The following is a 12,215-nucleotide window of genomic DNA, read 5'->3' on the forward strand; positions in this document are numbered from 1 at the left end:
TCAAACTAGCTCCACTCACATCATGGACTTCTCCACCTGGTGAATTTTCATTTTAAATCTTCAACTCATTTTTAGATTGTAGTACAAAACTCATCAGTAAACGTTTTCTTGGTATTTTCCATACTGGCTTTTTATATGCCAGACACATGGTGATTTTTTTTTTTCCCTGAACGTAATTTATAGAAATTCCCTGAATAACAAAAAGAAAACAATTTTGTTATATTCACTTGACAGCTAAAAAGAATTCCAAAAAGAAAACAACTATTTTGCTGCTGTAAGTATATAAAGAATATTTTTACCATTCCATTCACTTCACTGGAATGTATATGGAAGACATCTGTACAGCAAATAAAGAAGTCAGCAGCCAGAGTTAAATAGAGCAAGTCGACGTGTACTGTCATAGGAAGAGTTACGAATTTTTAAAGGCCCAGGATTAGCCACCCAAGGATTCAGTTAAGTACAGTATAAAGCTAACAACTCACAATTTACAAGTAGGTTATAAAAACTCTATAGTATCACATTAGTTTGCTAAAGAACTATGAATCTTCCAGTTGTAAACTGATAAATTCCTGAATGCATTTCTTATACTGCATCTCAGTGTGGTTATTAGTAGAATATTGACCTGGCTGTCCGTAAAGTCCTTCGGATTCCCGCATCTCTTCATTCATTCTTGCTAAACGTAACCTAAAAACACATAAAATAGCGTTTTAGATGACATTATACAATGTCATAAAGAAAGTCTATAAACAGGTAACACATGTACTAATGTAACTGTCTTTTATTTGCCATTAAAATAATCTGGCTTTTAGTTTATCAAACCCAGCAATCTGAGGTACAAAGGTAACCATCTCACCTTCATACAACTCTCAAGAGAAAGGACAATAAAACTTTTCCGACCACTGCATTTTAGTTCTATTTCAGCAGCATCCCTGCAGTACCTCTAGTGGCTTGCTTCCTCCAGATGCCTGAGAATTCCTGGCTCTTACAGCAACCTGTCAAATTTTAACTGCCAACTGTTGAAATTATTGCTTCTACAGTGCAGAAGTGAGACCCTGTCATAAGTTCACTCTGGTTCGCCCTGAAGTGAGGTCGTTCCAGACATATAAGCAGCATGTGTCGCCTCTAAATACTGGGAATATATTTTGATATACAAACATTATAATAAATGACTATGGGTTATCAAGAATTTTCCAACATTACCTATTGCTTATATATTCTTTTTAGGTTATTCATCTTGGCAGCAGATGACATGCAGCACCAGGTTCAGAAGCTAAGTATTTCCTTTAAGCAACATTTTAAAATAGACAAATACTGTGTTTGGTACCCCTCTCCTACTCTGTACCTCTCGTCTGTCCTTCTGGGCCACCATATTTCCACTACCTTCTCAGACCTCCATCACCCTCTTCTGAAATGTTCTCTTTGGCAACTGCAGCGTGTGACATGAAATTTTCCTATCTTCAACGTTCCACAATTCCCTTCATCTCCTCACTTGACCACTCTGTGTATTAACAACAGTTTCATAAATCTTCCTTTGGCATTTGGGTTTTTACAGAGGATGCTTACTTACAAAAATTTTTAAGTGAAACTGAAGCACTCACACCAAGTAAAACAAGAAAATTTAGACGATCTGAGAACAGATTATTTTTAAGGGAAGCGTCCATTGCTATACAGGTATTGCCTTGGAAGCTGCCTGCAGAGCTTCTTTATATCATTCCTATCTTTTCTTGAATAACTTATCTTTCTTCTACTGTCAATCTGTAATGATTTAAGAGTTCTACATTTTCCTGTAATAGCCTCCATAATAACAGTAACCCCTCCTTGGGGGAAAGGATCTGAGAAAGTCTGTTTTGCTGTTTTGATTTTTTATTTGGCAGAAGGGTGACATATGAGAAGTCAAGAATTCTCAGTAGGAGCTCAGGAGTGTGAATGGACCTATTTCTTCTCCAGTGATGGGGGATAAGCAATTATGGGCTTCATTTAGCCCAGGATAAAATGAGTAAGTGACAATACAAAATATGCTTGAGATTTCCTACATAATAAGGTATAGGTGGCAATTAATTTTCTGAATTCCATGTGTAATAAACTACTTTGATCTGATATGTAAATCAAATTAAGACCTCAAAATTATTTAAAAGATAATATTAAATCTTATTCAAACATTCAAAAGCATGCATTTTAATCTTAAAATTAAGTATTCAGGTAAATAATTTTTTTTTTTCTCGTTCATCCTCCCAAGTAGCTATGACTACAAGTATGTGCCACCACACCTGGCTAATTTTTAATTTTTTGTAGAGACAGGGTCTCACTTTGTTGCCCAGGCTTTTCTCCAGTTTCTGGGCTTAAGCAGCCCTCCCACCTCAATCTCCTGAGCAGCTTGGATTAGGGGTGGCAGCACCTGGTTTCATGTGAACAATTCTTTTTAAAAACAAGTACAAATTCCTACCACTGCCCAAAGGTAATGGAACTTCACAAATTACTAACATCAATGCAACTGTCTTGCCTACAGAATTGTAGAATCCTCTAATTCTCAAGGTAGTAGAATAATTACCTGTTACTCTAACAATCCCAGCCTCTGCCCTAGTACTATACAGAGAGACAAAGAAACCATTTTAGCCAGGTGCAGTGGCTCATGCCTGTAATCCCGGCACTTTGGGAGCCCGAGGTGGGCAGATCACCTGAGGTCAGGAGTTCAAGACCAGCCTGGCCAACATGGAGAAACTTCATCTACTAAAAATACAAAATTAGCCAGGCATGGTGGCGCATGCCTGTAATCCCAGCTACTCAGGAGGCTGAGGCGGGAGAATTGCTTGAACCCAGGAGGCAGAGGTTGCTGAGCTAAGATCGTGCCACTGCACTCCAGCCTGGGCGACAAGAGCAACACTCTGTCCCAAAAAAAAAAAAAAAAAAAAAAAAAAGAAACCATTTTAAAGTCACTGGTTTTCTGTTTCTGTATCAGGCAGTGTAGCACAAATGGCTAAGAACATGGGTTTTAGGGACACAATTCTTGGTTTCCTATCCCAACTCCACCACGTACTAACATCTCAAATGATCTATGGTTTGGGTTCTTTTTCTATAAAATGAAGACAATATTAACAATATCTTCCTCATAGAGCTGCTGCGAGAACCAAATAAATTCATGCATTTAAAGTGTTTAATACATTTAACGTGCTTAGAGAAGTACGTGGCACAAAGTAAATACCAGCCAACTTCGAAGTTCACACAATGCACAACGCTATGTTAACACTCTGTGGAAGTACAGTTGGCTGTCCTTCTCTGTGGGTTCAACCAATCACCAATGGAAAATAATCAGGGGAAAAAAGGCAATAAAAAATAACCATACAACAATTTAAAAATACAAATAATCGGCCAGGTGTGGTGGCTCACACCTGTAATCCCAGCACTTTGGGAGGCTGAGGTGGGTGGATCACCTGAGGTCAGGAGTTCAAGACCAGCCTGGCCAGCATGGTGAAACCTGTCTCTACTAAAAATATAAAAAAATTAGCTGGGCGTGGTAGTGGGGGCCTGTAATCCCAGCTACTAAGGAGGCTGAGGCAGGAGAATTGCTAGAACCCAGGAGATGGGAGGTTGCAGTGAGCCAACATGGTCCCACTGCACTCCAGCCTGGGTGACAGAGCGAGACTCCGTCTCAAAAATAAAAATAAAAATAAAAATAAAAATAAAAAATAATCACTACGCACAGTGGCTCACCCCTGTAATCCCAGCACTTTGGGAGGCCAAGGTGGGTGAACTACTTGAGGTCAGGAGTTCAAGACCAGCCTGGCCAACATAGTGAAACCCCGTCTCTACTAAAAATACAAAAATTAGCAGGTTGTGGTGGATCACACCTGTAATCCCAGCTACTAGGGAGGCTGAGGCAGGAGAATCTCTTAAACCTGGGAGGTGAAGGTTGCAGTGAGCCAGTGCAATCCAGTCTAGGCAACAGAGCGAGAGTCGGTCTCAAAAATAAATAAATAAATAAATAAATAAATAAATAAATAAATAAATAAATAAAATAAGTAAATACAAATACAAAACACTATAGTATAAAAACTACATAGTATTTCCATTGTATGAGGTGTAATAAGTAGAGATGATTTAAAGTATATGGGGGGAGGTACGTAAGTTACGTGTAAATGCATACCATTTTATATAAGGGACATGAGCATATGTGGATGTTGGTATCCATAGGGTCTTGGAACCAATTCACTGCGGATAACCAAGGGACAACTGCAATTCACTGTATGGAAATAGTCAAGTAAAAAGGAAGTACTTACAAGGTTACTATATCAGCATTGGCTGCTTCCACAGCTATACTCAAAGGGTCTTTCCCTTCTTCATCAGTGGCATGTTGATTGGCACCTCGTTTTAGGAATAAACATACCTGCCTGTTTAAGAAAACAGCATTTTTGAGATATCGTCAGTAAGAAAAAAAAATTAGTATTCACCTTAAAAAAGTACTACTTAACTTAAAGAAATAACATTTTCATTAGGAAATTCTTCTTTCATTCCACAACTATTAATTGAACACTAACTCTACTAATAAAAGCTTATCAAGATCAACATTTTACAAGTCTCAAGGTATTTTTGCATATGTTATCTTATTTAATCCGGTGCTATAAAGACAGCATGGTGGATATATAAGGTGTGGTCCCTGCCCTCAAAGAGTATCATAAAAAGGCCGGGCACGGTGGCTCACGCCTGTAATCCCAGCACTTTGGGAGGCCGAGGCGGGCGGATCACGAGCTCAGGAGATCGAGACCATCCTGGCTAACATGGTGAAACTCCGTCTCTACTAAAACTACAAAAAAAAAAATTAGCCTGGCATGGTGGCGGGTGCCTGTAGTTCCAGCTACACAGGAGGCTGAAGGAGCAGAATGGCGTGAACCCGGGAAGCAGAGCTTGCAGTGAACCGAGATCGTGCCACTGCACTCCAGCCTGGGCGAGAGCGAGACACTGTCTCAAAAAAAAAAAAAAAAAAAGAATATCATACAAAGATGCGCACAGGTATCTATAAACCTAAATGAAAAAAAGATCACTCAAGGTCACTATTTGAAAATGAAGAAAGCCAAGGCAATGTAAACTTCACAATAATGATAATACAACAGCAAAGAATGGGAAGTAATCTCCTTGCTGTACTCGCAAATATTAATGACTTGAATAAACTGACAAAAATTTAAAAATATGAAAGAATGACTAAATAGAGTCTATGAAATAAAATGGAAAGAATTTTGATAGTTTAAGAAGAAAATAATGGCTGGGCAAGGTAAGCACCTGTAATCTCAGCTACTCAGAAGGCGGAGGTAGGGGGTATCACTTGAGGTCAAAAGTTCAAGACCAGCCTGAGCAACATAGCAACACTCTGTCTCTAAAAAAAATTTAAAAATTAGCTGGGAGTGGCAGGGCGTGCCTGTAGTCCCAGCCACTTGGGGAGCTGAGGCAGGAGACCCTGAGCCCCAGAATTCAAGGCTGTGGTGAGTTGTGAATGTGCCTATGAACAGTCACCACACTCCAACCTGAGCAACACAGTGAGACTCCCATCTCTTAAAAAAAAGAAGAAAATACAAAGTATGAGTTAAGTACTACCTTAAATACTACCTTTTTTAAGTGTAGCAAGTTTTAATGATGAAGTTGTCAGACTGAATCTCCTTGCTCCTTGCTGATAGAAGAAAACAAGCCATGATAAAAATGCCCAGACATGACTGGGCACGGTGGCTCATGCTTGTAATCCTAGCACTGTGGGAGGTTGAGGCGGGCGGAACACCTGAGGTCAGGAGTTCAAGACCAGCCTGGCCAACATGATGAAACCTCATCTCTACTAAAAATACAAACAATTAGCCCAGGTGTGGTAGCGTACACCCGTAATCCCAGCTACTCAGGGGGCTAAGGCAGAAGAACAGCGTGAACCCAGGAGGCGGAGGTTACAGTGAGCTGAGATCGTGCCACTAGACTCCAGCCTGGGTGACGGAGCAAGACGTTATCTCAAAATAAACAAATAAATTAATTAATAAAAATAGCCAGACACAGGGCTCACGCCTATAATGCAAGCTACTAGGGGAGGATCACTTGAGCCTAGGAGCTCAAGGCTATAGTGAGCTATGATCGCACCACTGCACTCCTGCCTGAGCAACAGGGTGAGATCCCGTCTCTAAATAAATGAAGATGCTATTTTAAAAATATTTTAAAATAAGAGCTTCTTGCTTATCTGCCACGTAATAATCGGATACCCTGAGATGTCTTATTAAGAAACAAGCGTTTAAGACACAAATTTTTTATATAAAGCCAACATTTTCTTTCATTTATACTTCCTAATAATAGAAAGTCAATTTTCAAGGTCTTATTGTTCTGTGAATCTTACTATCACTCCAGAAGACACATCCCTAACCCAAAGTAAGAATTAGTTTAGAATTTGACTTTAGTTACTCTATGGAAAAACTAAAAATTACAAAGTCATCAAATTATCCTTAAATAGGTGATGTGTGTGCATGCTATGGAAATAATGTATGTACCTGCATAAACACAAACACAGGCTTAAGTTGTCTGACAAAATCACCAAATTTTAGTAACAGAGAAAGTTAAGTACTAAAACTGATCTATTTAGTGACAAGTTAAGGTCAAAGTAAGCCTTGAAATTTTCATATCTGAAAACCAATAGTAGCTTTTTCTGAATGAGATTTTTTTAACTTTCAAATTCCATCATGACAAAATAAGTCATGGAACACATCTCCTTACAAACACTACCTAAAAACTTTAACCGGAGAAAAACTAAAACATTAATTCAAAACAATTTTTCAAATAAAGTCTCCTTAAATATTAAAGCACTGCAGTTACCCTGTGTGCCCTAAGACGGTGGCATGGTGCAGTGGTCCCCGCCCTTGGACATCTCTTTGGTTGACATTAGCACCATTCTGTAGGAGGAACTCACATGTCACCAAAGAGCCCTTAAAGGAAAAAAGAGGATAACTATATACAAAAGCAAATAACAAGAAACAGTAATACATTTCTTTTTAAAAACAATTAGTTTTCTTTACTCAAATAGCATTTCCATTTCATTCTCTCCAAAAGAAAGAATATCCCTCAGCCAAAGCAGAGAAATTATAAATTATATTATTTTCTTCCCAAGAATTAATTCTAATAGAGATTCATTTGCAGTTTGTGAACTAGCAAAACACACTACTTTCATTATCAGAATTCTCTCCCACTGCAAAAAAACTGTTGAAACAATCAAAGTGATGCTCAAAAACCACTACTATTAATAGCACAGAGGCTCCTTCTATTTTCCAACCCATCTCTTGAAGCCAAGATAATACTAAAGCCAGTTCAGAATGTATTATAATTTTTTTTATATTCAATTACTACTGAAAATGTCATTGTATAAACACATACCCCTAATACAGCCTGAATAAGTGGTGTTGCTTTGTTTTCCTCGGAATTGGCCCAATTCACATCTGCGCCATGAGCCAAAGCCTCAGCCATTTTAGGAAGGTTTTTTTCATATGACGCCCTATAAAGCTGAAGTCCTGGATTAAGATGTTTCGAGTCCAGAAACACAGAAGAATCTTGCCTTTCTCCTTCTGAAAAGCAAACACAAATACATCAATAAAAATGAGCTCTTGGCAGAAAAAGAAAAAAAATATTTAATAGGTATAGTTTCAGTTTTACAAGATAAAAAGAGTTCTGTGGATGAACGGCAGTAATGGTAGCACACTAATGTGAATACATTTAATGCCACTAGACTGTACACTTAAAAATGGTTAAGATGGGCCAGGCACAGTGGCTCATGCCTCTAATCCCAACACTTTGGGAGGCTGAGGTGGATGGATCACCTGAGGTCAGGAGTTCGAAACTAGCCTGGACAACATGGTGAAACCTCGTCTTTACTAAAAATACAGAAATTAGCCAGGCATAGTAGCAGGGACCTGTAATCCCATCTACCTGGGAGACTGAGGCAGGAGAATCACTTGAACCTGGGAGGCAGAGCTTGCAGTGAGCTGAGACTGCACCACTGCACTCCAGCCTGGGCAACAGAGTGAGACCCAGTCTCCAAAAAAAAAAAAAAAAAAAGGTTAAGATAAATTTTATGTGCATTTTATCACAATTTTTAAAAAATAAAGCTATGATATAAGAAACCATTAATCTATCATAATGAGCTTATGGGAGATTTTCACATAGATATTCCCCAACATTCCACCTTCTTCTCCTATAAAGACAATCACTGATACGTCAGGCCTTTCTGTTCTTGCCAGTATCCAAGGGATAGGCTAATTACTCTGTACTATATTAAAATTGAGTATATTCCTAAATGTTGGGACTTAAGAAGCAGCAAGAATCCATAAAAACTTTTACTACTAGACCAAACCTCCCTTCATTCCTAGGATGGTCCAATACCATCCCAATTTGCACTACAAGCACTTCAAATAATTTGAGGAGTGCTGACTCCCCTGAGTATTCTGCAGGACCAAAATCACTGAAATCATGAGGAGAGAACAAAGGCATAAAGTACAAGTCAAAAGAGAAATCTAATGGGGAGGGAGTTGCCGATCTCGTTCTCCTGATAGGACAGCCACAAGGAATGATAAAGGATAATAAGACACACAGTTCACGTGGATTAAAAATTATCCATGGCAGTTGGTAAGGCAATTTTAGTACATACCATGAGGCTTGGAAGAATGTACGATTATGGGTCAGGTGTGCTGGCTGATGCCTATAATCCCAGCACTTTGGGAGGCTGAGACAGGTGGATCACTTGAGGTCAGGAGTTCAAGACCAGCCTGGCCAACATGGTGAAACCCCATCTCTACTAAAAATACAAAAATTGGCTGTGCACGGTGGCACACGCCTGTAACCCAGCTACTCGGGAGGCTAAGTGGGAGAACTGCATGAACCCAGAAGGTGGAGGTTGCAGTGAGCCAAGATTGTGCCACTGCACTCCAGCCTGGACAACAGAGTGAGACTCAAAATAAAAAATAAAATGTAGGCCGGGTGCGGTGGCTCACGCCTGTAATCCCAGCACTTTGGGAGGCTGAGGTGGGTGGATCACGAAGTCAGGAGATCGAGACCATCCTGGCTAACGCATTGAAACCCCATCTCTGTTAAAAATACAAAAAAAAAAAAAAAAAATTAGGCATGGTGGTGGGCATCTGTAGTCCCAGCTACTCGGGAGGCTGAAGCAGGCGAATGGCGTGAACCCGGGAGGTGGAGCTTGCAGTGAGCAGAGATCACACCACTGCACTCCATCCTGGGTGACAGAGTGAGACTCCATCTCAAAAATAAATAAATAAATAAAAATTTAAAAAATGTATGAACAATATATAACTAGGACAGAATTTCCAAATATGAAGAAATTGATGCTTTCTCATTTAAGAGTATTACTCCTCCCCTAGTTACCGTCTAAAAAACTAACCCCTTCCTTTAAAATATTTCATCAAGAGTAGGGCTGGGCACTCAAATCCCAGCACTTTGAGGGGCTAAGGTGGGTGGATCGCGAGGTCAGGAGTTTGAGACCAGCCTGGCCAACATGGTGAAACCCCATCCCTACTAAAAACCCAAAAATTAGCTGGGTGTGGTGGTGGGTTCCTGTAATCCCAGCTACTCAGGAGGCTGAGGCAGGAGAATCACTTGAAACTGGAAGGCAGAGGTTGCAGTGATCCTCTGCAAGATCACAATACTGCACTCCAGTCTGGGCAGTAAAACTCCATCTCAAAAAAAAAATATATATATACACACACACACACACACATATATATATACACACACACACACACATATATATATATATAAATATAAAATCAAGAATAGACATTTACCACATGCATTTTTCAGCAAACAAAACCAATTAACATTGAGTTTCATCAGAACTCACCAGGCTCATATAAACTATTGGCTGACACTGTGGAGGGTAAAGATTCTCTTCCATCATCAGAGCTCTGCTGAATTCCACTGTCATTACTTTTGACTGTTTTAAAGAAAAATTAACTAATGATTAAAGTTCATGCCATTTAGAAAACAATCTCCCACAAACAAGGTTTTAAAATGAGCTCTTACACATCAACATGAACTCAGGCACCACGAGTAGAATGCGTTTAATATAATTTTAACCCTTTTCAACACTTAGCTTATCAAGATATAAATCAATCACAAAACCTGAAAATAAACTTATTTTCAGAGTTGTAACACATCTCATTACTCCATAATATGTCAGGGGTGGTAAAGAGCTTAATTTATGATATGACTGTAAGAATGTGTAATTCTCGGACAATGGGTAACATCTACAGAGATGGCCACACCGCACAATGACCACTGGCACAGACTTGGAACGCTCCACAAGAGCAGTACTTACTACTACGCAGTTTTGAAGAAGTATCAAAGTAGGAGAAGAGTGAATCTAGCTCATCAGGACAAAACAGAGACTCCCGCCTGGCCTCGTCGCTATTTACAGCAATCACTGGGGACATGCAAGTTAGCAAAGCACAAAGCAGGCCATAAGAAGGGAAAAGGGCAGGAAAAAACGTTACTGGGAAAAAATTTAGGAGGAAAAAATAGGAAGGAAATCAGGTAGTTAATCAGATACTTAGGGCTTTTGGAATGTCAGGTTTACAATTCCCATCTCCCCTTGCATTTTAAGCAGTTTTATTCCTTAGAATATACATATTACCTAGAAAGGTGAAATATTATGGCATTGTTTAAAGTTAACTATTTTAAAGACATAGAAATTCAGTTTTCTTAGAATATTTAGAAGGGAACAGGTTTTTAACATTAAAAAATACAACAATGGCTATTAGTTCAGGGATTATAAAAGTGATCTGAGCTTAAGAAAACAGCTATAGACACAGTAAGAAAGTTTGCAATACCTGAACTTTGGGCAGATGCTCTGACTTGGTCCCCTGGCCCAAACTTAGAAATGCTCAGCCTCTTTTCTTCAGAACTCTTAGAGACAAACTTTTTTTGCTGCTCAGGAGGTGATAATGATATAGAATATTTATCCACAAATTTCCTCTCCACATATTTTGCTCTGATATATGCCTCCTTCTCCTGTCTGATATACATAAAAATGTCATGATGTTGTGCTTAACCTCTTAGCATGGCTAATACCAAACAAACCATTATATATTGAATATATTCAAACAAAGTCACTGAATGTAATACTGGTTAAAACTGAATCTGTGACATTATACACATATATATTATGTTTTCCTTCCAAATACCTAATGAACTATGATTTCACACTCAAGTGAAATATAAACAATAACCTAACTGAAAAATCACAAATATTAATATGATACTCTTCCTTTCTCTTAATTTCTGTGCTATTCATTTCTATACTCCCCGCATGCTTTTTGCAGAGTAGAAAACATCACCAGAAAAAAAACTTAAACATTTATAGAAAGTAACTTTATTTTCATTTTTACTCAAAGAAATAATTTCACATACTGAACTAGCACTACTGATGGCCATAATTTTTCATAAGACCACTTTAAAACAACATATAGCATTATTAATTTAAGAAGAAATAAAATAAACTTCTAATTTATACCATCATAAAATGCCATATCTGTTCTATACTTTTTACTTATATCCTCTTAAAAAGTTTAGGTCTTTGGTTAAAACAGAAGGCTATTTCAAGGTCTGAAATAACTCAGTCTTGTTTCAGCAGATTAAGTAAGATTCTGATTTAAATGATATTGGTTTAGACAGCAATAACTTTCAAATACAATTGGCCACACATAAAGACTTAGAATGAAATCAGTATCAACAACAAAAATCATGTGCTTTGCAGGTACCAACCCTTAGCCACTGCATTCAATGAGCCCTCCTTATACAGAATTGGAAGAATAATTTCAAACACAGCAATCAAGTATTCTCCCCTTCCGGAGGCACACTTCGCATCTTTAGTTCTTCGATATTATAATGACATGCATAAACTATGTGATTAATAAATCTTTGCTAAATTAAGTATGAACAATGTAAAATTATCCACTGTAGATGAACAGAAACTTGATCCTTAGAGACAGTAATGAATAGATTACCCCTTTTGGAATGCTGCTGCCGTGGACAGAACTTAGTTCTGCTTTAACTGACTGTTAAGGGTTTCTACATTCCTATGTAGAGCCCTAATTTTTTTTTTTTTTTTTTTTTGAGATGGAGTCTCGCTCTATCGCCCAGGCTGGAGTGCAGTGGCGTGATCTTGGCTCACTGCAAGCTCCGCCTCCCAGGTTCAC

The 12,215-nt window shown here is 38.5% G+C and overlaps 1 protein-coding gene across 7 annotated transcripts in view; it reads right to left on the bottom strand.

Moving 5' to 3' along the window:
* The window catches only part of ACAP2 (ArfGAP with coiled-coil, ankyrin repeat and PH domains 2), a 177,032-nt gene that overhangs the window by 10,764 nt on the left and 154,053 nt on the right, over positions 1-12,215 (bottom strand). For all 7 annotated transcript variants that reach the window (XM_073023764.1, XM_008009595.3, XM_038003092.2 and 4 more), the window contains 6 exons: positions 10,848-11,032; positions 9,860-9,952; positions 7,384-7,571; positions 6,829-6,938; positions 4,275-4,385; positions 623-684 (listed from right to left, as the gene is read on the bottom strand). In XM_073023764.1, the coding sequence (XP_072879865.1) occupies positions 623-684; positions 4,275-4,385; positions 6,829-6,938; positions 7,384-7,571; positions 9,860-9,952; positions 10,848-11,032 (749 nt within the window). The remainder of the gene's footprint in view (positions 1-622; positions 685-4,274; positions 4,386-6,828; positions 6,939-7,383; positions 7,572-9,859; positions 9,953-10,847; positions 11,033-12,215) is intronic.

Source organism: Chlorocebus sabaeus, chromosome 15 (assembly GCF_047675955.1).
Source record: "Chlorocebus sabaeus isolate Y175 chromosome 15, mChlSab1.0.hap1, whole genome shotgun sequence".
In the NCBI taxonomy this organism is placed as follows: Eukaryota; Metazoa; Chordata; class Mammalia; order Primates; family Cercopithecidae; genus Chlorocebus; species Chlorocebus sabaeus.